This window comes from Micrasema longulum, unplaced genomic scaffold, assembly GCF_059751315.1.
Source record: "Micrasema longulum isolate JH-2025_06_02 unplaced genomic scaffold, ASM5975131v1 h1tg001567l, whole genome shotgun sequence".
NCBI classification, from domain to species: Eukaryota; Metazoa; Arthropoda; class Insecta; order Trichoptera; family Brachycentridae; genus Micrasema; species Micrasema longulum.
In genome coordinates this window covers 535,310-562,601 of record NW_028278750.1, presented here as the reverse complement: position 1 = coordinate 562,601, position 27,292 = coordinate 535,310, and the positions used below count along the sequence as shown (strand labels likewise).

Sequence of the window (27,292 nt, the reverse complement as noted above, 5' to 3'; positions counted from 1 at the left end):
ATTTACAGCTCTTTTTTCTTGATTTGAATTTTTGGACTGCATCATTTCGAAACTATGTAAAAACCGTGCTAAGTCTGTAAGAAATTCAAATGTTACACACTTTTCAATAGTGAATTATAAAAGCACGTCACACTCCAAGTAAGTAGTAAGTGCTTTAGACTGGCAACATTGTCTTCTGTATTTCGCATTTCTGACAGTGCCTGGTGTATGTGGCGAGCCTTAACCCTTAATTAAGTGTACGCATAATATAATACGTGGGCGGTGTAATGATCCCCACCAACAAAGAAGGACTTTTGGGTATGTTTTCTACTGTTTTATTGTAGAGTAAAAGCATTACATTACCGTCGAAATAAATCCGACCTTCTAGTCGTATTTAAAATTCTCAACTCACTCTTTGATGCGCCTGAACAACTGAGCTCAGTAAAATTAAATATCCCAACTAGAAACCTCAGACAAAACTTACTCTTTCATACCGATAACCATAGAAATGTAGATGTTTGCTGTTTGTTTTATTTATTTCCCATTTCATTATAAATTAAATATTTAATAAAAATGATGTCGGACATAGTAACGTCCGTAAGAGAGTACTGACGAGATGTGTGTAGTGGTCCATAGAACGGGTCCTCCTTTTATACGTTGGATTCCTTTGTTCCCTGGTCTCCCACTACGACGGAGGGAAGGTAATGTCCTCCAGGGCATTGGACTGACGAACAATCGAATTTGCGTTACCCGCCTGGATCGAGGCGAGTGTTGCGTGTATCGATTTCACTTATGCGTGCTTTGGTGTGTCGCTGACCTGAGTTCGATGCTCCCCACAGAAATAACTATGGTTTTCATTCCCCTATGCCCAGAATTCTCAGATCTGCCAACAAACATACCAGTCTTGATTTCTTTGATAACAAGTTGTCTTCTTTCAAACGATCACTGAATCAAATTCAATTATAATCACCCCTCTCCCGCTTCCACGCCCACCAAGTCTACTACACGCCATTGAGTATTTCTATTTTTTTTAATAATAATTTTCTTTGTATATATATATATATATATATATATATATATATATATATATATATATATATATATATATATGTCCTTAAAAATGCCCATTAGGCGTATATATAAATAAATAAATTACTCGGTATCTAATAGGAGATGTTGGTTCAAGTCAACATTACGGGCATTTATTCAATATAAACAAGTCTGTGGCAAAATTCATAAACCCGCAGCTTCATTTTAGCCCATCATTTGTACGTCAAATATTTTAATTTCATATGTAACTGGATCAGCCTTTCTGATGAAAATAGTCACAAATTTTTGTGTTAACAAACTCTATCTTCGTGCTTATAACGAGATGTTATATGTGTAGTGCAACGTTTGCAATAGCTTCAAGTAATTTTTTATTTTTTTTTGAAAATGTGTGAAGGGGTGATGTGTAGAATGAAATATTTCCTAATACACTATGTGAAAAGTAACCCAACGTTAATATTATAATCCAAGCTCTGTTATTATTATTTTTCATTATCATATTGCATACATAAAATCATTTAGAATAGAATTTGTGTATCTGGGAAGCATGTTTCCAAGAGATGGAAGAGTAGAAAGAGATGTTGAAAGGAGACTGAATACGGGCAACAAAATGAACGGAGCACTAGGCACAGTAATTGCCAATAAAAATATGTCAATCGAAGCTAAACTGGCAGTGCACAACGGAGTTTTAGTCCCAACACTTACGTATGGAAGTGAAACATGGAACTGGCAGAGAAAGGATGAAAGCCGAGTGAACGCGGTTGAAATGCGATATCTTAGATGAATGTGTGTGAAATCAATGTATGACAGGGTTACGAATGATGAAATCAGGCGAGAGTGTAAATCTGAGTCAAGTATAATTGATAAGATTAAGAAAGGGTCTCTGAGATGGTTTGGTCATGCAGAACGAATGGACGACGAAAGAATGGTAAAACAAGTATATATGGCGAAAATGAACGGTAACGTGAGACGAGGATGACCAGGGAAGACGTGGCATGATCAGATAAACCAAAATCTTAAGTCTGGTCATATTAAAAGCAGACAGAACCGAAGGGCATGTATGACAAGATGTATGAATGTGGAAGAAGCTAGGAATGTATGCCAAGATAGACGTGTGTGGCGGTCCATTCTCTCTGCCTACCTCTGCGGGGAAACAGCGTAGTGGTAGTAGTAAATTATACATTTATGCAAAGTTGCTTTGTCTTTCTAACTAGGGTTATTTAAGCCATTTAAAAAAATTAATATAAAAAGCAGTAATCAATACATAAAATGGGCTATGTATAGCATGTGAGCTCGCCAATATATGACAGTAAAAATTTTATTGTCTTTGAATTTCCTAGAGTTTTAACCATCGAAAAAAAAGAAGATTGCAAATAAAATCAACAGACAATGGAAATTTGATGTGTATTATTTTAATAGATTGTTTATAACAGAAAAATACATAGAGAAATATGCATTTTTATTTTTTGTAATAAAAACAGTCTAGTAAATTCGAATAAATAAAAATACGCTTTATATTAACAATATTAATTAAAATGCAAAAATAACATTGAACACTTGAAAAATAAATATTACTGAGTGTTACAAACATATTTTAAAAAACGGATAGCGATTAAAAGTAAAAACTATCTTTAGTTTAATTCTTATAGCGATAAATACATAAACATTATAAAACAGGAGTTATACAAATACAAAAATAATATTGTAACTAGGCGGCTACCTACACGGTTAAATTTCGAAACATCACGCAATTTCTTATCTCGGCTACGCTATGTAAAATGAAAAAAAATATTTAAATTAATAATTTCATCACGTCATGAAGTCGCCCCTGGGTAGCGCCTGCTAACGTCAATCAACAAAAACATCCTCGTTTTAATTACAATATTTCGGCTACGCCATAAAACTCTATTTTTAAATAATTTCTCACGTCACAAAGTCGCCCCTGGGTAGCGCCTGCTAACGTCAATCAACAAAAACATCCTCGTTTTTATAACAGTATTTCGGCTACGCCATGAATTTCTTATAAAAAATGTCAAAACGTCACAAAGCCACTCTCTGAGTGTCGCTACTGACATCATTTACAATAACATAATTATTTGTGCTTTTTTCAGGTACGCAACATTTTTTTTAAATACACCTACCTAACCGATAAAATACTATTAGTAATTAAACCAAGGTGTGCTTTAAAGTTCCGTATGGCCAAATAATATTATTTATTATTAGAATATTATTGACATGTAGTTCAAGCATTGCTGCATTCACGTTGCTTTACTTCTGAGAGCTCAACTGCTATGTTTTTCTATGGTTATGTTAATGTCATCTGTCATGTATTGGCGAGCTCACAGCCTATACTTACGCCCATAAAATAAATAAATAAATAATTAAACAAAGTAAAGTATAGTGAAAGACATAGTTAAATACATAGTTAAGAAATCACACTAAAAAATGTAGTAAAAAGCTGATTTAAAACCTTAGTAAAATACGTTGTTCGGTAGGTTAGTGAAGTTGTGCAACCTTGAATTCCCCAACAATACAGTCCATTATCAAAATTTTCCTCCGCCTAGGACAAGGTATTCTTCACATCTCGTCCACTGTTCAACGTACGTAGTAAAAACAAAGTGCATAGTAAGAAAGATAGTTAAATAAATATTTCAAGACCCAGTAAAATACGTAGTTAAAACAAAATACATAGTTTTAATTGTATCTTCTACTTGACGAATAATTTATTTTGCTTCGTTTCCAGTGCATTCATTTCGACTTTAATAGTCATTTTGTTTAACAAAATAGAATTATGGATCTCACTTCCGTGAGGGTGAAGACCGAACCGGGTATTGGCAATGTAAATGGAGTTTTTACCCATACCTGGGTGCCGAGTCTGTACGGAAGCGAAAAGCCAGATGTTGCGGCCGTGAAGGCTGAACCTGGGACTGGCGATGAAGAAGGAGATATTTACCAATCTGGGAAAGGGGTCATAAGTCCCTACAGAAGCAAGCCGGGTGTTGCTACTGTGAAGAGGGAACAGGGAATAGGTGCCGAAGAAGGAGATGTTTTCCAATCTCGAGAAGATGCGCTGAGTAGCCACAGAAGCGAGGAGCCAGGTGTTGCTACTGTGAAGAGGGAACTGGGAATAGGTGCCGAAGAAGGAGATGTTTTCCAATCTCGAGAAGATGCGCTGAGTCCTCACAGAAGCGAGGAGCCAGGTGTTGCTACTGTGAAGGCTGAGCCGGGGACCAGTACTGACCAGCCTAGAATAACCAGTGATGGAATTACCTACATGGATGTGGATTTTTCTGACACAAAACTGGAAGAGTTTTTGGATTCCTCTCGTCACAATGAAATTTCTTCAAGTAAGTAATACTCTCTTCCACATTATCTGCTTTGAGATTACGACCGTGAACGCAGAGGACTTTTACTTCTCCTTCTGGCTTTAATAAATTCGAAGCTTTGCATGTATTCTGCCTCTCCAGTTTGCCTAGTGTGGGAAATAATTCACTCAGTCAAATCTCTTCACAACAATAAGGATTTCAGCTCTTTAACTTCACTAAAATCAACAAATAGAAGAATTGAAGAAATATGGATGTTCAAACATAGGCAAAAGTGTGGATGTTACATAGTGTGTAAAGTGGCCACTTAAACCAGCCAATGACAGATCATAAGCCCTGTAAATGCCTAGACTTCCATATTCCCTTCTCAAATATGTTTTCCCTCTTTTGAGTTACGGCGGTTTAGGGATTGCATGGCAGAATATTTTCATTTTAAATATTAACTTCATCTTGTTTTAATGATTGTTTTTATTTCAGGTATACAACCGTGCCACAAATATATGTCCCGCGTGGAGTGCCAATATAAAGGTTCCGTCAAACCTTCTTTAAAAAAACACAAGCAAACTGTTGGCGAGATGCGATTTTCGTGTGCATTGTGTTCATTTAAATGTTCTCGGATTGGGCCTTATAGAAGTCACTTGCTTGTTCATACTGGCGAAAAACCATTTTCATGCTCTGAGTGCCAATATAAATGTTTAAAAAAATCTTATCTGGAAAGCCATATCCGAAAACATACTAGTAAGAAACCGTTTTCATGCTCCGAGTGCTCATTTTTGTGTTTAAAAAAACACAATTTAATATCACACATGCGAACTCATTCTGGTGAGAAAAAATGCTCAAAGTCGGATATAAAAAATAAAATAATAAAATATCACACGCGAGCCCATACTAGTGACAAACCATACTCATGCTTGTTGTGTCCATGCAAATTTTCACGTAACGAGAATTTAAAATACCACAAGCTTACTCATACCGGTGAAAAACCATTTTCATGCTCCGAGTGTAACTATAATTGTACACGGAAATCTTTTCTGAAATTTCACATGCGAACACATTCTGACGAGAAACCGTTCTCATGTTCAGAGTGCCAATATAAATGTAAGCTCAAATCTGCTTTAATATCACACTTGCGGACCCATACTGATAAGAAACCGTTTTCTTGCTCAGAGTGCTCGTTGCGGTGGTCTCGAAAATCGGATTTAAAACGTCACATGCTTATTCATAGGAAAAACCGTATTCGTGTTCGAAATGCTCGTTTATTTGTGCACGGCACGCGGGTTTAAGACATCACTATCTGACCCATACTGGTGAGAAACCATTTTCCTGCTTAATATGCCGACATATGTTTACTCGACAATATGCTTTAAGACGTCACATGTTGACTCATACTGGGCAATAATAATTTATTTGCTCGGATTGTTAATACTCTAGATACCATAAAAATGATTTGGTTCGTCATTTACTAAGTCACATTGGTGAGAAGTTGTTACTGTGACATTTATTGAAATGAAAACCTTCCCTGACCTGCCCGCATATTCATGAATATTGTGACTTTTACATTTCGGTTACTTTGTTACAGCGTTTGAGTCGCACTAGCAACTCCCAACCGCATTCTGTATGGTCTCGGACTCTAGCACTTTAAAAACTAACTATCTATACTGCGTCTTCTTTGAGCTCGTAAAACTGTACGCCCCTCGCGTCTAAACAAATCATTTGAAGAAAGGATCCCCTTTTGAGTAAGATTTTTAAAGCATATTTCATCCTTTGGAAACCGATGTAACATCCCGCTAATTGTTTTTTTTCACCCACAGCTCCTTTTCTTCAAAAAGGCAACAGATGGAAGAATTGAGGAAAAGTGGATGTTTAAGCAGAGACAGAATAGTGAACTTAAACCAGTCAATGACAGGTCGTAAGCTCTGAAAACGCCTAGACTTCCATATTCCCTTCACAAAATGTTTTCCCTCTCTGTTGCAACATCTTTAGTTCTAAATAGCTATCTAGGGAGAAAATCCAGCCTGTCTGCAAATATTTTACATACTCAAAACATTGTAATGTTAAATAAGTAAAAAGTCATACAAATATTAAGAGAAGCAGATATTTCATTGATTTTACTTTTGTATACATATTTTTCATTTCTTATTTTATTTTTTATTTATTATATATACGGCCTAAGTCAATTACAACAGTTACATGAAGAAACATAAAAACGAGAAACTAAACAAAAAAAAACATAAAACTATGTAGCAAAGACAAGCAAGGGCAATACAATAATGGTATATAATTTATTCATAAAAACGAAAGACATAAGACTTCGAGCTAAACCATGCCAATCCAACTTCATCCCACACTGTTTAGTCGCGAAGACATCTACGAAAATCCGGAAGATCTATCCCAAAGAATTCCAAGTCGTGTGATGAATTAACTAATCTACACATTCTGGACATTGGGGCATAAAAACAAAAGTTGCTCTTAGAATATTTAATAAATAGCAGATTTTTACTTCTGGTGACACGGTTGGGAACGTGAAAAAAATTTGATTGCAACAGAGATGGGACATCACTAATAGCATTAAGTATTTTGAAAATGCAATAAGGTCCATCTCAGTTCTACGTCTCTCCAATGAAGGCAGATTAAGAGATTGCTCTATTTCAAAATAGGAATAATTACCCCTTTGTGATCCGAGCAACCATGACACTTTTCTTAGAAAACGGTGTTGGATTTTTCTTATCTTTAACATTTTATTTTATTAACATAAACGGCAAATCTGCATTTTACAAAAATGTATAATACTAACATATTTGGCTTAATATATATATACATAAATATATTTTTTTAAACATAAATTTCCTTACACCCAAGATTTATAAAAAAAAATAATCCTAAAAATTATACAGCATATTCAGTAGAAAGTTAAAACAATTCAAGAATAAATGTAAAAAACAAAATGAAATAATAAAACATTCTACAGTAATACAACAAGAAAATCATAAGTACTGTTTCATACAGCTAGGCAAAGTGAACAAAAAACTGTATATATTATGAAATGCATGTATAAATAAATATAATTACCATTCACCATCTTTGAAAAAGTTCAAAAGGTTTGTTATATAGGAACAATACCCTACACTAAATATATCAGATATGTGGGAATAACTCGTTAGTCAGATGGCAGAAGGGACCTTCTATAATTTTTTAAAATGTTCAGGAGAGCTGAAATAAGACTCAATTTCAAGACTTCGATCCATAAACTAAAATATTTTAGTGTTATTTTGAAATAGCAAATTGTCATTCTAAATAATGCTGTTTTTTTTTTTCTATGTGTATTTACGGAAATATTTATTAAAACTTTTGAAAACTAAAACACTGAAAAAAATACAGATGGTCCCTTCTGCCATCTCACTACCGAACTATTGCCGAGTTCGTGAAGTCTGTTTAATACGGCATTTCAAGTATACACTGTCCGTGAATTGTTGCTTCAGAACGGTGGCACCGTCTAGTCATTTATCCAGGCACCCTGAAGTTGATGAGAGATAATAGTTCAGGGCAATCCCATATCGAATTTACAATTTTGGATAAATTTAAAAGGTCTATAATTTTTCTTCTTAAGTTTTAACAAATTTAATGTTTTTAGTAAAAAATCGTAATTTAAATTCATGACTGATTCTAAGTTTAAAATTTATAAATGTTATATTTAACACAATTTAAATTATTCTCTTAATTGTAAATATCTTTTTCGGTCTGTGCATGGGTCCTATACTAATATACCAATAAATTGTCAATATATTTTGTATATACTGTTTGTTTACCCAATAAAATAAAATAAAATAACATTTCAAAATCTCCGTTCCACGAATGCACTGGTAATAATGTCTGGAATCGATTGAGATGCAGATTTGTTGTATTATCAATAGTAATAAATTTGGTACGATTATTTCGTTTTCTTAAAAATATAGATTTTTCTGATAGGACATATGCGGGTAATAGAAGTAACCTTAGAAATCTCTTCCAAAAACGGAAAATGAGTTATTGATGCCAAAATAAGCCATATATAAAAACCTACCTATCTTTATAATAGCGTAATTCAAAACCGTCTCTAAATCTTGCAAAAACAGATTTCAATCATACTACTTGACACCGCAAACTAAGCATTTTCCATTGAGTTAGTAAAGAATAGTTAGAAATCTCGCAATTCTTTTTTCAAAGTTTTTCGCAAATATCTCAGTAATTCTTTCAATTGAGATTTGTAAGTTTGCTTCTAATGCCTTCATATAAATGTATTTCATTTTAACTTTATAAAAGATATTCTAGTCGCAACTTTTATTTTAGAGAGCCTGTACACTGAATTTTTGTTTTTAAAATATTTTTTTTTATATAATTTCTGATAACGATTTTCGTAAATAAAATATACTTATCGGGATTAAAAACTTTTATTTGAATTTCCACTTGTGTTCTGGACGCTATCTTCACCGGTACGTATCGATACAACATATTTAACTTTTCTACTATCTGTACTTACCTCAGTATATTGAATTATGATCTACTGACATGTCAAAACGTGCTTCCATTACGTCATCTCAGACGTCATATGATCGAATTCAACCAATAGGTGCGCGGAAACTTTACTCCGAGTTCAATGCTAAATTAAAATGTAACTATTTCTCTTTCGTATTTAAATTGGAATGTTCATGTAATTTTTTCAGACTGAACGGTTTGGGTAGTTAAAAAGAAATTTCCTTCAGGCAATATGCCCGCCTTGATATTTTGTATTTGTATATAAAGTGTTAAAAAATATAAAAATATATTAACCAAGATAAAGCAATCATTGGGAAATTAGTTAAATTGGCATTTGACTGATAATATGGATGACATGACATGACATGGCTAGATTTATGTTCATTAATTTATAAATAAGTGAAACACTAGAAATATTTTTTTTTTATTAATATACCTCCTAAGCACAAAGTATAGACTCACCGGAGGAGATTAAAATAAATAAATTTTATTAAAGTACGTCACATTCCAAGTACGTTCTGAAGTCTTTAGACTAGCAACATTTTCCGCAGTATTTCGCAATGGCCGCCATTTCATGTTTGACAGCGTTTTGTGAATGTACCGAGCCTTAATCCCCAGTTTAGTTTACCTATAATATAATACGTAAGCTGTGGAACGATCCGGACCAATAATGAAGCAACTTTGGGTAAATTTTATAATGTTTTATAGTAGAGTAGAAGCATTACTCGATATATAATAGGATGTGTTTGTTCAGGTCAACATAACGGGCGTTTGGCCCATAAACAAGGCTGTTGCAAAATTAAAAATCGCACAACTTCATTTCAACCCGTCATTTTCATTCAAAGTGTTTTTATTCCGTATGTCTATATAATTAGATCAGCCTTTTTTAAGAAAGTAGTCATAAGTGTGTGCGTAAACTCTTATCTACCACTGACTTTGTACTTAAATCGAGGATAAAACAAATGCAGTAAGAAAACAAGGGAGACGCCGAATATTTACGGCACGAATAGGGATGCCATATTTCACTAGGGTCCCGTCGGGACGTTTTGTGATGGGGAGATATAATAATTTATAATCCCAACATTTTGGAGCGCATAAAATTACATGTACCGAGCAAGTAATGTTTGCGTATGTCCAAATGCTTGCAGACTGGCTGGATTTCCTCCCTAGGGAGTTTTTCATATTTAAATTTATTTTAACAGAGAGGGAAACATTTTTGAGATAGTAATATGGAAGTCTAGGCATTTACAGGGCTTATGACCCATCGTTGGCTGGTTTAAGTGGCCACTTTACACACTGTAACATTCACCATTCTGCCCATCTTTGAATTCAGAATTGTTGAATTATCTACCTGGTAAAAGGCCTCGTGTTGTAATAGTCAGCGCGTTAGCCTGCCATGCAAGAGGTCTCGGGTTCGATTCCCGGCATGGTTAATGTGAAATATTTATTCAAAAGGGTGTTTTCACACTAGAATTTTTCATAGTCCCTGGACTGGTACCTGAAGCGTAAGACAGATCATGTTACCTTGATGTAACAAAAATGACCAAGATACGCTGCGATTGGTGTACCAATGCAGTGCCCTATGCACCATTAGGTGCGGAAAGGGAACGATGATGATGATGATGATGAAAAGAAGAAGTATAAAAATTGGAAAATTGTTTTTAAGCGTTGCCTAGCAGGTGATTTGGTTCAGCCGGATGAATCTTACCTACGTGATAAAGGTTTTAGCTCTTTTACCTCACAAAATTCAACAGATGGAAGAGTTGAGGAAATGTGGATGTTTAAACATGGGCAGAATGGTAAATGTTACAAAATGTGTTTAGTGGCTCTAGCCAATGACAGGTCATAAGCCCTACATAAATTTAAATACCGAGCAAGTGTTTAAGAGCTAAGCAACACGGTCCATTTGTTATTTCTGAATGCGGGACAAATTTACTGTTGATGATGCCTGCGGGGAGAATTGATTGGCCTGTTGAACAGCCTACAGAGAGAGGTGGATCTTTCCCATGCTGGGATTACCAGTTTTAGTCTCTTCCTCTTGAACTATGTGTCGTAATGCGTAATGGCGACTTTGACTTATTCGTCTTTGTTTACTATTGTTTTTATGGACTATACGTTGAACCTTAATAATCTATTGTTCTTTTTAAAGCATGTTTCTGTTATGTGTACATTGTAATTGGCAGTTATACTGTATTGTACATTGAAATAAAAAAAATAACTAAATTGCAAGAACGAAGAATGTCGACCGATCTTACGACTTTATATTAAATAATGAAACCAATGTTTGATACCCCTGAAGTAATGAAGTTGATTTCATTATATGTACCACCTAGGTTAAGCAGAACATCTACAATATTTTATTGTTAAAGTTTTCGAACGGTAGCTCAATATAACTCACCCATTTTTAGATTACCGAATACCAGGAATGAATATGCATCATATTTTGACATATATATATTTACACAGCAACAGGCCAGGAGACCTAATTACAGTTGTAAATTACATCACAGATCACCCAGGCTTGAGAAAAATCTGATTTTTTTGTGTTCTCACTGGGAATCGAACCCGGAACCCCCCGAGTGTGAGTCAAGCGTCTTGACCACTACACCACGGAGGCCGCCTAAATTAAAAAATAAAGTGACCAACATATTTTTATCAAAATGAGCAAATCAACTTCAGGAGATTGGGATGAAATAGTTATTATTTGATTGATTAATGTATTTTGTTGTTGTATAATTTTTTAAAAATATATATGTATTTCAAAAGTACGAGTATATTAATATATTATACTCGATTTTTTTATATTTTTATTTTTAAGCACTCTTTAAACCGCATATATGTAAATGGCAGAAATGCCGTATATAAATATATAAAAATAAAATATGAAAAATAACAAACGCAAGTTTATGACGATTTTCAAAAATGTATGAAAGAAAAGTTCCGATTGTGTCGTTTTGTAAACTCGAGACAAGATCTGGACTTTTTGGTGTAAGTCTTTCTAGATTTTAATGATCACTAAAACAGACCAGATCTCGTCTCGAGATAAATATTATGTTTTTTTTTGTCCTGGCTTTAATTATCTTAAGTTGTATTTTATTTTAACTGTACATGTACTTATATAAAAAAACAATGGTTTCTTTTGATGTTTATACGCTGAAGTTTGATTTCAATAAATTAGATATTGGACACAATCCAAGCTCTGCTTGAGTAAATGATTCAATTATTATTTCATTACGTTTTCAGGGCATCAAACTTTACTTAAAACAACGTGTTTAGTTCCGCAAAACAGAATTATGGATCTCACTTCGGTCAGTGTGAAGGCTGAACCGGGGACTGGCTATGTAGAAGGAGGTATTCTCTATAGAGGGGCAGGGACGCCATGTCCCTACAAAAGCGGCGTTGCTATCGTGAAGTCTGAACCAGGAACTTGTGATGTAGAAGTAGATATTCTCCATAATAGAGAAGGGGAGTTACGTTCCTACAGAAGCGAAGAACAAGGTGTTGTTATAGTGAAGTCTGAACCGGGGAGTGACGATGTGGGAGATATTCTCCACACTAGAGAAGGGACGCCACGTTCCTTCAAAAGCGAAGAGCCAGGTTTTTCTATCGTGAAATCTGAACCAGAAACTAGTGGTGCAAAAGGAGATATTCTCCATACTAGAGAAGAGGCCTACAGAAGCGTAGAGCCAGGTGTTGCTATCGTGAAGTCTGAACTGGGGACTGGTGATGTAGAAGAACATATTTTTCGTACTAGAGAAGTGTCGCCATATTCCTTCAGAAGCGAGGAGCCAGGCGTTTCTACCATGAAGACTGAACCGGTGACCAGTACTGATGTGGATATTAATTATTCTGACGTTAAACAAGAATGTTTGGATTCCTCTCGTAGTAATGGAATTACCTCAAGTAAGTAATACTTCCTTCCGCATTACCTAGTTTGAGATGAAGCTTTAAATCAATTAATCTTTCTTAAAAACTAAAATGTCTACCTTTGGTTCGTATTTTTAAAAAAATTTAGTAAAAAAGATTTTAGTTTATGTTTGTAATAAAGTACTTATTTTCTTGAGTCGGAACATTTTTGGTGGAAGAAGAAATCGCCTTAAGGCAAAATACATTGGTATGCCAATCGCAGCATATATTCACCATATTTTTTGTTACATGAAGATGGTCAGTCTTATGCTTCAGGTACCAGTCCAGTGACTAAGTATTCTCGTGTAAAAACGCACTTTTAAATAAATATTTCATGAGCTTGAGCATGCGTGTAAAGCGTTTAAATAAATAAAAATTAGTAATATTCAAAATTGAGAATCCAGTTGGGGTGGAGCAGGGTTCGCACCTCGGGCCACTGACCCATAAGTCGCCACGCTACCACGGGACCACAACCTTGTATCATCATCATCATTCCATGTCTGCCCCCTAGTTGGAGCATATATTATGGTGTCTACGAAGATGCTTAAGCGTCTCGGTCGGCTGCCAGCTCCTGTCCCCAAGTCAGATTCGCGTCCCGTAGTTATGACACGATCTGCCGACGAACAGTCAGCAGTGGACGTCCAGGACGTCGAGAACCTGATGCCTTGCAAAGTAGGCAAGGGTGGTTAAGGCTTTCAGGAGGCAACCGCAGCACATGACCAAGCCAACCGTTTCTCCTCCGCTTCATGTCAGTTTTTTAAATTTTTTAAAAAGATAATTAATATAATATATAAAGTAATGCAAGACCCGCGCTAAGGCAGACTAACATATACGTTTATTTATATATTTCCATATACATAAACACACATGTGTGCACCCATATATACATTTTTTTAAAGAAAAATAAAATTTACGTTCTTATGATTTAACCAAATATTTCATTTTGAGGGCCATTTTCAACGAGTTATAAATAACTCACTGTTAGATAATGGAGATCAAATTAGGGTAGAGTGGGATTCGAACCACGGACCTTTGATCCTTGAGTCCGGGACACTAGCCACGGGACCACAACCTGATTCAAAATATAAATATAAACATACATACACATATAAGAAATATACTAAGGATTAAAGAACTAAAACAATTGTATTATGGATTGGTAAATTCAATACTGACGTATGGTCTTATTGGCTGAGGAAGCTGCGCTAAAAGGACTATGGCTTCAGCAGCTATAGCTCAAAAAACCATACCGATACCCGAATGATTCGCTCTTCAAAGAATTTCAAGTGCTGGATATTCGTCAACAGTATATATTGAGGTCAGTAGTGGTCACACATCTCAACAGGGAAAAATACGCAAGGATGTTTACTTTTACCACTTAATTAATTTGTTGTATAAATAATGACTTGTTGTAAGCTGTAACAAATATGTAAAAATAAATAAATTAATTAATAAACATACACACATACATACACATACATTCACACATATACACGCATATATACATACATTTATACATACACACACACATAAACTCACCCTCACCCTTACATACATATATTTATATATGTAAATAAGGCCCTAGTGAGGTGTCATGATTTGCATCCGTAGAAGAGAATAGGTGTTATATAGGTGACATTTAGTTTTCCCTGAGTAAATATCCGATCTCCAGACAGCCTTCATACTGATGAATGTGGCGCCTGCTATTTAAAAGTCGTGTGTTTTATTCCATGTGTTTTTGTTTCAGGTTTAAAATCGCGCCAGAGATATGCCAGCACAGAGCCCCAATGTAAAGACTCCGTCAAATCTTCTTCAAAATTACCCACGCAACCTGATAGTGAGATGCGATTTTCGTGCACAGTGTGTCCGTTCAAAAGTTCTCAGATTGGGCCTCATAGGAAACACTTGCTTGTTCATCCTGGCGAACGACCATTTTCATGCTCCGAGTGCCAATATAAATGTTCAAAAAAACCTTATTTGAAAAGGCATATGCGAACCCATACTGGTGAAAAGCCGTTCTTATGCTCTTTATGTCCACTTAAATTTTCTCGTAAGATGATTTTAAATAATCATATGGCTATTCATACTGGCGAAAAACCGTTTTCATGCGCAGAGTGCCGCTATAAATGTTCCCGGAAATCATTTTTGGAATTACATATGCGAATTCATACTGGTGAAAAACCATTCTCGTGTACAGAGTGCGAATATAAATGTGCACAGAAATGTTCTTTAAAATTACACATGCGTACGCATTCTGATGAAAAACCATTCTCGTGTCCAAAGTGCCACCATAAATGTGCAAGGAAAGCCTTTTTGAAAATACATATGCTAACTCATTCTTCTGAAAGAGCATTTTCGTGTACAGAGTGTCAGTATAAATGTTCTCGGAAATCAGCTTTAAAAGCTCATATGCGAACTCATTCTGGTGAGAAACCATTTTCATGCTCAGAGTGCCAGTATAAATGTATCGAAAAACGTTTTTTAAAACATCACATGCTAGTTCATACTGGCGAAAAACTGTTTTCATGCTCAGACTGCTCATTTGTTAGTGCGCGAAAGAAGAGTTTAAACTATCACGTTTTAAGACATGCTCTTGAGAAACCAATCTCCTGCCCAGTATGCCGGCACATGTTTGTTCGAGAATCTGCTTTAAAACGTCACATGCTGACTCATACTGGGAATACACCATTCGTCTGCTCCGATTGTCAATACGCGTGTTCCGAAAAAAGTGATTTAATTCATCATTCCCTAAGTCACATTGGTGAAAAAGTTCTGACTGTGAAATTACATAAAGTGGAATTTTCCCATCATCAAATCGTTCAGGACAATGTCAAATAGTTATTTCCTTATAATTTTGATCTTCATAATCCCATTTTCCAGTTCTGCTCTTATGCGAAGCATGTGGATGTTATCAGACGCCTCCAGGAGACCCATAATCAGCCAGCACTCACCTTCTGACGTCATTCGTGCGTCTCTTAGTTCCACCGAATACGTCGTCAGCCTTCCGGGAAAGTGAAGGTATGAAGAAGACGTTACTTGAATGAAGGCTCTCCTGATGCATCCACAGCAAGTGACCAAGTCAGGTCTACCGCCGCACATTTCAGAGATAGATGACTGTCCTGGGCGTTAAGTCGCTTGTAAAATTAAACCATTGAATGCCTTATATTCTCAAGCACTTACTCCTTAAAACTCAGATGTTCACCGTTTTAGGTTCCAGGCAAACAATTAAGAATAGTTCAGAAACCGCATACGCACATCAAACAGAAGGCGACTCAACTACTCATAAATGAGTAGGTTTACGTTTTGACCCATTAGTTTATTTGTAGACGGCGCTCAGTACGCAACTCCTGATTTGAATTCAACTATGCCGTGTTGTGTCCTTTCAAAGTGTAGACATACTGCCAGGATCTTAAAGAAACAGAATGGGATCACATTTAATAAATAATTAACAAATGAATGTCTAAGTTGCAAATGCATTACTTAAAAATTGAATTATTTTTCTATCTGTCAGATTGTCGAAGAAACAAAATGAACATTTCGTTAGTGTTGCCAGGGTAGTAAATTTTTTTAGCCTTCTTTTCTCATCTAATGAGAGAACTAATGAAAATAGGACCTCGGATAAAACAACTCTGTGGTGAACATTTGACCGACATTATCTTCAAAATATCAAATATTATTATACATTATATAAAAATATCCGTTTTATGTAAAATAAAATTTAATTTATTTTTTGAGTTTAAAGTTCATTAAATCAGTGACCTTTATCAAATGACCCTTTGTATATCTTTTCTGTTGTGTCGATCGATATTTCCGCGTGCACAATAAAATTCTAGAGAAATCGACAAATTGATTTTTTTTACCTTACATTTGTGTTATGATTATATTTTTTTCTTATCGTGCAATATTACGCGGCGACATCACGAATGCGCGCGGTGAAAGTGGGGCATAGTCAGGGGATTTTTGGTGACCGTCCGATGTATTCAAATATAATTCTATGCTCTTTCTGGACTATTCTTAATTCTATGCTCCGATGATATCTTTAGGAAGATTGTTATTATTTGTAAAGGTAAAAAAGCTTCCATATCTACATACTCAAGTTATTTTTAATTGACTTTAGTAGGAATTTTATATTTAAATCCTTTATCAAGGAATTCCCATTCATTATTGGAAAACGTACAGTTAGAGAAGTTGATAGTTTTTTTGATAAAAGGTTTTGATGTTTGAACTATTAGGAATAGGTTTTAATTTTGTATTTAGTATTTTTAATTTATCAAGTTGTTTACGTTGTATTTCGTATTTAGATTAAATTATATTTTTGATTTTATTTCTTATTTCGTGGTCTAAAATATGAATTAAATGTTATTTACAAGTTTATTTGGAATATACAATCAATACGAATAATCAGATTGCTATTAATAATGGATATAATGAGAACTTAATTCATAATGTGTGAAATCAAAAACAAAAACGAAAACTTAAAAATAAATATTTAAATATCTATAATTGACTTTCTTTGTCTATGGTTAGTTTGGTTTGCTTTTTTTTTGGGCATAGAGTAAGATAAGATCACTCTTTTTTTTTAATTACATTTTTGAAGTATTAAGGGTCTGTCAAGTAAAAACAATTTTTTGCTCTCTCTTCATTCCTTGCCTCATGTCTGAGGATTACGGTGATTACGCCTGACTCTAGAGATGGCTCGTCTGTGGACAGTCTCCCTCCATCTTTAACGGTCTTGTGCTCTTCTATAGGCATTCGTCAGTGACGATTCTGATAATTCAGTGACTGTGCCGCTCCATCTTGTCGGTTGACGTCAACGTGACCCAGGAGAATAGTTTTCCCCAAACTATCAGAGTTCCCCCTGGAAATATGCCCAAAGAACTGCAGGATTCTTTTCTCGCACATGGATGTTAGTCTTTCTTCCATGTCTAGTTCCTAAAGAATAGATGCATTCGTACGTATTACCGTCCACGGAATCCGCAGCATTCGCTGCCAGCACCACATTTCAAAAGCTTCGATTTTTTTCTTTTCAGATTCCCTCAGTGTCCAACACTCCACACCGTGCATGGACACTGAGAAGGCCTTCACCAGTACTAAAAGTAGCCTACTTATTAGCAAAAAACTGTTAGACCCTTTTACAAACATTTTGCTGCACCACACCACTTTACCAGTACGACCTTTCCTTAGAATATAAATTAGTCGACGAATGTATATTTTTTAATCGGAGTTATCATGGACTGTAAACTTACCTTTAATGAACATATTGATACTATGATTAACAAGTCACTAATACTCTTGGGTTTTGTTAGCAGGACATCTAGTGACGTCACTATGTTTACGTTTAAAACACTATATTGCTCACTTGTTCGTCCTCTTTTAGAATATGCATCCGCGATCTGGTCTCCCTTCTATGTAGGCCAGATAAATCAAATCGAATCGGTGCAACATCGTTTGCTAAGAAAAGTAGCATGTCCAATCATCCATGCGCGAGAGGGGAGACTACACTTACGGAGAAATGGAGTCAATGTTGAAAATCTAAAGTCTACAAAAACGTAGACATAACATTGACTCCATATTTATGTTTAATTTGCTGAATGGTTTAATTGATGTACCATCGTTACTGGAACAAGTGGCATTCAATGTTCCATTCCGCCGGTTGCGAAATAATAATGTGCTGTTCCTCGATCAACACAGCGCAAACTATGGCTTGCATCCACCAATGTCCCGATTGTTTCGTATTGTAAACTCGAGACAAGATCTGGACTCTTTTGGTGTAAGTCTTTATAGATTTAAAAATTCACTAAGATAAACTGGATTTTGTCTTGAGGTAGTAATTGTTTTTTTTTTGTCCTAGCTTTAATTTATTTTTTTAAATTTATTTTATTAGTGCTTGTATTTATTATAAGAAATTGTGTTTACCATTGTTAGAATGGACTGCGTAAGTCCGTCAAATAAATAAATAATAGAGCCTTTTGGAGTTCTAATGGAGTTCTAGTGCCAACCCCAATGTATGGGAGCGAAGTATGGAATTGGAGAAGCGATGATGGAAATAGGTTAAATGCTGTCGGAATGCGATTCCTCATGCGAATGTGTGGTAAAAAGATGTTTGATAGGTGCACAAATGTCGAGGTCTGTACATTAGGCAAGGCTAAGATAATAAGCATTATCGACAAAATCAAGAAATAAGCTCTGCGTTGGTTTTGACATGTAGAGTGAATGGACAGAAAAAGAAGAAAGATACACAACTATTTGTAGTCTATAGGAAGACCGAGAAAGACATGCCATAACCAAATCCAACAAATACTTAATGATGGACATGTCAAAAGTCTGAATAACGCGCGTGCATGAGAAGCTGTATGAATGTAGCGGAAGAGAGGCCTGTATGCGAAAACAGTGATGTTGCGTTTTATCCTCTCTGCTTATCCTTACGGGGAAACGACGTGATGGTTTGTTTATTGTTCAGCCTTTTGAAATACATAAATCAAAACAAATTTGCACGGTTTTATTTATTTTTGTTTATCTCTGCCATTTCCGCTCTGGGAATAAAAAAATATTTAAACTTTAAATTTAAATAAATTTGATACCCGACATAACTGCTATTGATAAAAAAACAATTTCCTAGACTTGGGGAAAAGTTAATCTTTTATTTTAAATACTGCGCATGTTCAAATAGTCAGCGCGTTTGTTTTAAATGAAAGAGGAAATTCGATTCCCGACATAATTTTTATTAAATATGTATTAAAAAGCCTTTTTATACAAGGGTATTTAATATAACCTGGACTGAGACCTGAAGCATAAGATTAATTCAAATAGATCAATATCTCAACGGAGGAAAAGTAAATAACCTTGATATATTAAACAATAAAAAGAAATCATTGAGTAATCAGTCAAATCGGCAATTGACAAATAATATGCACTTAACATGGCTAGATTTTATTCGTTAATTCATAAATACGTGGGGTGATAGAAATAAATATTGCATACTCTTTATATAATATATATCCCAAGGTTCTAAGTACAAAGGACAGACTCATCGGAGCCATTAACAAAAAAATGTATTAAAGTACGTCGCACTTCAAGTACGTTCTAAGGACTTTAGACTGGCAACATTTTCCGCAGTATTTCTCAATGGCCGCCATTTCGTGTTTGACAGCGTTTGGTGTATGTAGCCATCCTTAATTCCTCGTTAAGTTTACCTTAATTATAACGCGTGGGTGGTGGAACGATCCGCGTCAACAAAGAAGCAACTTTGGGTAAATTTTATAATGTTTTATAGTATAGTTTCTACTCGGCAGTATAGCATTACTCGGAATTTAATAAGATGTGTTTGTTCAGGTCAATAAGACAGGCGTTTGGTCCATATAAACAACTTGTTGCAAAATTGAAAAACGCGCAGCTTTGTTTTACACACGGTAACACGGTACATTATTTTTCTTTAATTAAAAAGTTAGAGTTAAAGTTAAAATTAAATTTACATCTTCATAAAATCACTATGTAAAGCGCCCTTGAGGTATTATATTACGCAAATGGCGCTTTAGAAGTTATCCATAATTATTAATTATTATTATAATTAACAAAATGTTCAAACAGTTATAAACACTACGTATTTATGTTTATAATTAATTTATGTACATCTATATTATTTATATTACAAAACGCGCAATGAAAAAACAAACGCATAACATAAGCTATACATTTGTGGAGCAGTTGATTCAATATCGGTTTGGGAAAATGAGACAATCCATTTTACTTTACCTTGCTCCACCATACATTTTTAATAGCTTTTATGAACATTCTCTAGTTACTAATTGTTTTGATAGATAGTGGAAGTAGTTTATAGATTTTAATTGAATTATACTTAAAATACATTTGTCTAAAAGTGGTAATAGTTTGTATTTGTTTAAGTCGTCTGAAATGCTATTTCTCAATCAGCACAGCACAAACTACGGCTCGCATGCACCAATGTCCCGATTGTCTCGGATTGTAAACTCGAGACACGATCTGGACTTTTTGGATGTAAGTCTTTCTAGATTTAAACGATCACTAAAACTGACCAGATCTTGTCTCCTAGCTTTAATTTTCTTTAATTGTATTTTATTTTCATTGAACCTGAACTTGTATAAAAAAGTAAAATGGTTTCTTGTAATGTTGATACCCTAGGTTTGATATTAATAAGTTAGATATTGGACACAATCCAAACTATGCTTGAGTAAATGTTTCAATGCCTATTTCATTTCGTTTCCAGGACGTCAAGTTTTACGTTAAACAAAGTGTTTAGTTCCGCAAACAGAATAATGGATCTCACTTTAGTCAGTGTGAAGGTTGAACCGGGGACTGGCGATGTGAAAGGAGGTATTCTCCATACTAGAGAAGGAACGCCACGTTTCTACAGAAGCGAAGAGCCAGGTGTTGCTATCGTGAAGTCTGAACCGGGGACTGGTTATGCAGAAGTAGATATTCTCCATACTAGAGAAGGGGCGCCATATTCCTACAGAAGCGAGGAGCCAGGTGATGCAATCGTAAAGTCTGAACCAGGGACTGGTGATGAAGAAAGAGATACTCTCCATACTAGAGAAAGAACGCCAAGTTTCCACAGAAGCGAAGAGCCAGGTGTTGCTATCGTGAAGTCTGAACCGGGGACTGGTTATGCAGAAGTAGATATTCTCCATACTAGAGAAGGGACGCCAGGTTTCTACAGAAACGAAGAGCCAGGTGTTACTATCGTGAAGTCTGAACCTGGGGCTGGTTATGTAGAAGTAGATATTCTCCATACAAGAGAAGGGGCGCCATATTCCTACAGAAGCGAGGAGCCAGGTGTTGCTACTGTGAAGGCTGAACCGGGGACCAGTACTGATGTGGATATGAATTATTCTGGCGCTAAACAAGAAGGTTTAAATTACTCTAGTAGTAATGAAGTTGCCTCAAGTAAGTAATACTTCCTTCCGCATTACCAAGTTTGAGATTATGCTCTTGGATTATAATTGTGAATATTTAAGGTTTTGGAGGCATTTTCAATAAATGTGGATAACTATGAATACAACACGGTGTATGGACGGATTAAGAATACAGTTTTTTGTTTAATTTAATTATCTGCTTTGATTTTTATTCGTTTTTATCTTTACATCTATTTTTTTCTTTCTATTTCTTATCGTCTTATTTTCCACTTTCTCAAATTAAAAAAAAACTTTAATAAAATAACTTTCCTAAATGTTATTGAATATTTGTAAATCAGCACTTACCGATTATTCTATATCTAGCAGTTTCGAGACGTATCCGTCTCTTCGTCAGGACATGCACGCATGTTTGTCCTAATCAGTGCACGTGCTTATTAAAATGCATGACTTGTTGGTTTTATATTTTTGTGCACTATGGTGAAGGTGTACAGTGGGTTTTGCATGTTGGTGACGGGAACGTCTAGATATCAATAAACAAAGTCAAGTCGGTAAGTGGTTAAATACGAATATAAACCAGCCATTAACAGGTAATAAGCCCTGTAGATGCCTTGACTTCTGAATTACCTTCTCTAGCATGTTATTCACCTCTGTTGTAATATGTTAGTACATATAATTCATTTATAAGTTGTTTAACACGTGTTTCTTAACCACCAGTTTCTATTTCGATTTTTTTTTCTTCATAAAGGTTTTTCCCCTTTTCATAATATTTTTTACTGCCTTACATAATATTGAAATTTGTGACTTAGCCTTTTTTCTAAATAGAAATCTATTTTTTACATTTTCTCTGGTATCGTGATCATATTCATGTTGGCTTAATTTTTCTCCGAAATTCTGTGTTTTTTAAAAATTAACAATATGATACAAATATCATTGTAATGTAAAATATTATTTGCATAAGCATGATGTTCATTGTAAATAAAACAAAAAGTTTTCAGATTATCTTGTGTCTGTGTTCATCTTAATTTCTTTTATTATTACAGAAAGATCTATGACAATTATGTGTGAAGCAAAATATCGGCCAAATACTCGCCACGGCTTCGGTGGCATACCTCTATCCGATGGTCCATATTTTTAATGACGCTGAGGCATAATTGAGGTTCAATGTCGTTATTGTGCCGAATGAATCATCTCATCCTTTAGCTCTTGAATTGTTCTTGGCTTATTGACGCACACTTGTTTTTGATTGTTGAAAAGCCGATGCATCCGCAAAGAGTGACCGTTTGGCGCGGTTTATGGACTGGCGGCGTCATCGAGCCGCATTTCTTCGAAAATGAGGTCGGCCAAGCAGTTACCGCGAATAGTGTTCGCCATGGCGAGATGATAACGGACTTTTTATGGCCAGAAATTGAGGATATGAAGCTGGACGATATGTGGTTCCAACAGGACGGTGCCACTTGCCACACAGCCAACGAAACAACGGCTCTTTTGCGCGAGAAATTCAATGGGCGTGTTATCTTACGTCGTGGCGATATCAATTGGCCGCCACGATCATGTGATTTGACAGCCGTGGCGAGCATTTGGCCGATATTTTGTTTCACACATAATTTTCATAGATCTTTATATCATACTAAAAAAATTAAGATAATTCTCTGAAAACTTTTTGATTTATTTACAATTCACGTCGTGCGTTATGGTTTGACCATCCTTTGTGTTTTTTTGTGTTTCACTAAAACTTCACTAAAATCAACAAATGGAAGAATTGAAGAAATATGGATGTTCAAACATAGGCAAAATGGTGAATGTTACACAGTGTGTAAAATGGCCACTTAAACCATCTAATGACAGGTCATAAGCCCTGTAAATGCCTAGACTTCCATATTCCCTTATTAAAGTTGTTCTCCATCCATGTTGTAATTTGTTAATCTTAATGACTCTCGAGGGGGTGAAATCCAGTCTTTAATCTGCGAACATTTGGAGTAACTCAAATATTGTAAGTAATAAGTAATATTTTAAAATGTGGATCAAGTTGTGGTGGAGCAGGGTTCACACTTCGGGCCACTGATCCATAAGTCCGCCACGCTACCGCGGGACCACAACGCTGTGCCCATGTCGCGTGCTTTGAATGTTGCTATACCATATTTTTTTGTTTCAGGTTTAGAACCGTGCCAGAAATATGCCAGCGCAGAGCGCCGATACAAAGGCTCCGTCAAGTCTACTTCTAAATTACCTACGCAAACTGGTGGTGAGATGCGATATTCTTGCACAGTGTGTCCGTTTAAATGCTCTCGGATTCGGTCTTATACAAGTCATATGCTTACTCACACTGATGAACCACTATTTTCATGCTCCGAGTGCCAATATAAATGTTCAAAAAAACATTATTTAAAAAGGCATATGCGAACCCATACTGGTGAAAAGCCGTTCTCGTGCTCATTATGTCCACTCAAATTTTCTCGCAGCATGATTTTAAAGAATCATATGGCTACTCATACTGGCGAAAAACCTTTTTCATGCTTAGAGTGCCATTATAAATGTGCACGGAAATCATTCTTGCAATTACATATGCGAACTCATACTGGCGAGAAACCATTCTCGTGTACAGAGTGCGAATATAAATCTGCACAGAAATGTTCTTTGAAATTACACATGAGTACCCATTCTAATGAAAAACCATTCTCGTGTCCAGAGTGCCACCATAAATGTGCACGGAAAACTTTTTTGAAAATACATATGCTAACTCATGCTATTGAGAAACCGTTTTCGTGTACAGAGTGCCAATACAAATGTTCTCGGAAATCAGCTTTAATCTCTCACATGCGAACTCATACTGGTGAGAAACCGTTTTCATGCTCAGAGTGCCAGTATAAATGTTCTGAAAAACGTTTTTTACAACATCACATGCTAGTTCATACCGGTAAAAAAGCGTTTTCATGTTCAGAGTGCTCATTTATTTGTGCACGAAAGAAGAGTTTGAAATATCACATTTTAAGTCATACTCTTGAGAAACCATTCTCTTGCACAGTATGCGGAGACTTGTTTGCTCGAAAATCCGCATTAAAACGTCACATGCTCACTCACACTAGGAATACACTATTCGTCTGCTCCGATTGTCAATACACATGTTCCAAAAAAAGTGATTTAATTCATCATACTCTAAGTCACATTGGTGAAAAAGTTCTGACTGTGAAATTACGTAAAATGGAATTTTCTCATTATCAAATCGTTTAGAATTATGACAAATAGTTATTTACTTATAATTTAGAACTTCAAATACCATTTTTCCAGTTCTGCTCCTTAAGTGAAGCATGTGGATATCATCAGACGCCTCCGGAAGACCCTATAATCAGCCGGCACTCACCTTCTGACTTCATTCGTGCGTCTCTTAGTTCCACCGAATACGTCGTCGGCTTTCCGGGACAGTGAAGGTATGAAGAAGACGTAACTTGAATGAAGGTTCTCCTGATGCATTCGCAGCACGTGACCAAGTCAAGTCTACTGCCGCACATTCCAGAGATAGGTGACTGTTCTTGGGCGTATGCGGACTTTCATACTACTACTACACTACTACCATCACGCCATTTCTCTGTAGGGGTAGGCAGAGAGAATGAACCGCCACACACGTCTATCCTGGCATACATTTCTAGCTTCTTTCACATTCATTAATCTTGTCATACATGCCCTTTGGTTCTGTTCGCTTTTGACATGACCAGACTTAAGATTTTGATTTATCTGATCATGCCACGTCTTCCTTGGTCGTTCTCGTCTTACGTTACCGTTCATTTTCGCAATATATACTTGTTTACCATTCTTTCGTCGTCAATTCGTTCCACGGTGACCAAACCATCTCAGAGACCCTTTCTTAATCTTATCAATTATACTTTACGGTCTTTCATACGCTTTTTCGTAATCTTTGAAGCACATAGCCTAGGAACTATTAAATTCTTTGTTCTCTTATAGAATACAGCGTAATGATCTGCACGTGACACACCGGGTAGGAAACCCACCTGGTTCTCTCTTAATACTTGCATAATGGGTCCTCGAACTCTTTGCAGTAATTTGTATGCAAGTACTTTTCCCGGTACACTAAGAAGCGTTGTGCCATGATATTTATCACAGTCTTCGTACAAGTGTATTTAAATTTTGTGTTTTTATTATTGGACTGGAAAGATAACGCATTTTTAATTTTATTAATCAATTAATAGATTTTTATACAATCGTATTACAATGTATTTTTTAAATTGTGTTTTTTAGAAGTATATATTATATATAAATACATCCAATGGCTTCATGTTTTACTCATTATTCTTAACACATATAGAACAAATTATGTCCGTACCATTTTTACCTGAGAAATCGACAAAAATGATATTGTTTTCACCTAAATAGTTTTTACATCTTTTTATTTTAATGGTGTAATAACTTATATTTACAAATAAGTTATCAATTTAAAAACTACTTGGTACACTTCCACTTATTTACTTTGACCAATTAGCGCTTTCACCCTCTAATGGGCATCTTCAGACTGGTGAATATTATACAGTGTAAGGATAATTTATATAAAACTAAATATTATCTTAAATGTAGGTGCATTTAAAAATAAGTTGAAAAATATACAACACGCAATATTTCAACGGAACAGAGTGAGACAAATTATTGATTTTATTTTATTATTATTTATTTAACTTTTTGTACACAATGTAATTTATACATTGGCGGGCTTATTTCCAAATGGCAATTTCTTCCAACCAACCAATAAGAAAAAAGTTTTATGTTTTTAATCTAAGTTACAGAACATATTCAATAGAAAAAAAATATCAAAAAGCTAAAGATATATAAAAACAGAAATAAACGTATTTGTTTATAAATTACCTTAAACCAAAACTATTACTCAATTGGGAAAAGGAAAAAAGAGGAAAAGGGAAAGGAGAGATTAAGGAAGAGAAAGGAGATGTTTCTTCTTGGTATCGTAAAGGGCAGATTTCTAAGCCTGGGTTAAAGTTTATACTGAAATGACCGCATCGTGCTCAAATAATTTGGGTACCGCAAAAAGTCTCGGGTTCGTTTCCGAGAAAATATCCAGGATTCCATATGCCTTACTGAGGCACGGAAAAGGAAAGGCAATGATAGCTGTTCTTTAAACCAATACAAAACCTTTAGATGTAAATAACACTAATAAAATTGCAAAAATTATCCAAAATACGGTTTTCAAATGTTAACCATTTACTGACACATTTTAATGCTCTTCCGGTCTTGTTGAATACTTCTGGCAATGTGTTTTCTACGAGTACAAGTACAGTATCATCTGCGAAATATGTCTTGTGGTAGTCTTTTACCATATTGCATAGTTTATCAATATATATGGTGAATAGAATATGTCCCATGACACATCCTCGGGGAATTCCATAAGCTTTAGGAAGGGGGTCACTCATCGTGCTATTTATTTTTACAGATTGCGTTCTTTCACTCACATAGCTCACTATCCATTGAAGTTCTCAACTAATCTTTAAAAAATGTGAAAAGCGATATAAAGAGAAAATTTAAAGCTAAAAGTAATTTTAAATTAGTATATAAAAAGGAAATTAATAGTATGTAAAATTTCTGTAAAAAAATTGATTAAATAAAACAATATTATTT

At 35.2% G+C, this 27,292-nt stretch overlaps 3 protein-coding genes across 5 annotated transcripts; all 3 read left to right on the top strand.

The window, feature by feature from the left end:
• Positions 1 to 198: 198 nt before the first annotated feature.
• LOC148274858 (uncharacterized) lies at positions 199 to 6,585 on the top strand. The gene is made up of 3 exons (XM_088236547.1): positions 199 to 297; positions 3,770 to 4,373; positions 4,827 to 6,585. The coding sequence occupies exons 2-3, from the start codon at positions 3,818 to 3,820 to the stop codon at positions 5,630 to 5,632; spliced, it is 1,362 nt and encodes a 453-aa protein (XP_088092673.1). The 5' UTR covers positions 199 to 297; positions 3,770 to 3,817; the 3' UTR covers positions 5,633 to 6,585.
• A 2,748-nt stretch (positions 6,586 to 9,333) lies between these two features.
• On the top strand, positions 9,334 to 17,099 carry LOC148274857 (uncharacterized). The gene is made up of 3 exons (XM_088236546.1): positions 9,334 to 9,546; positions 12,105 to 12,764; positions 14,515 to 17,099. Exons 2-3 carry the CDS (start codon positions 12,155 to 12,157, stop codon positions 15,603 to 15,605), a joined length of 1,701 nt encoding a protein of 566 aa, XP_088092672.1. The 5' UTR covers positions 9,334 to 9,546; positions 12,105 to 12,154; the 3' UTR covers positions 15,606 to 17,099.
• A 2,813-nt stretch (positions 17,100 to 19,912) lies between these two features.
• LOC148274856 (uncharacterized) lies at positions 19,913 to 25,954 on the top strand. 3 transcript variants are annotated; one of them, XM_088236539.1, is made up of 4 exons: positions 20,581 to 20,780; positions 21,010 to 21,689; positions 23,811 to 23,900; positions 24,944 to 25,954. In XM_088236539.1, coding segments are annotated over exons 1-4 (789 nt in total). In that variant the 5' UTR covers positions 20,581 to 20,778; the 3' UTR covers positions 24,961 to 25,954. The 3 variants fall into 3 exon arrangements, with proteins under 3 accessions (XP_088092664.1, XP_088092665.1, XP_088092663.1); XM_088236538.1 differs by lacking the exon at positions 20,581 to 20,780 and adding an exon at positions 19,913 to 20,017 and having other exon boundaries at positions 23,811 to 25,954; XM_088236537.1 differs by having other exon boundaries at positions 23,811 to 25,954.
• The last annotated feature ends 1,338 nt before the right edge of the window (positions 25,955 to 27,292 follow it).

Bases quoted from the DNA above. Each gene is read 5' to 3' on its own strand.
- LOC148274858 (XM_088236547.1), top strand. From the start codon at position 3,818: ATGGATCTCACTTCCGTGAGGGTGAAGACCGAACCGGGTATTGGCAAT. The intron at 4,374-4,826 runs GTAAGTAATACT...TTTTTATTTCAG, and splicing joins TCACAATGAAATTTCTTCAA to GTATACAACCGTGCCACAAA.
- LOC148274857 (XM_088236546.1), top strand. From the start codon at position 12,155: ATGGATCTCACTTCGGTCAGTGTGAAGGCTGAACCGGGGACTGGCTAT. The intron at 12,765-14,514 runs GTAAGTAATACT...TTTTTGTTTCAG, and splicing joins TAGTAATGGAATTACCTCAA to GTTTAAAATCGCGCCAGAGA.
- LOC148274856 (XM_088236537.1), top strand. The intron at 21,690-23,810 runs GTAAGTAATACT...TTTTTGTTTCAG, and splicing joins TAGTAATGAAGTTGCCTCAA to GTTTAGAACCGTGCCAGAAA.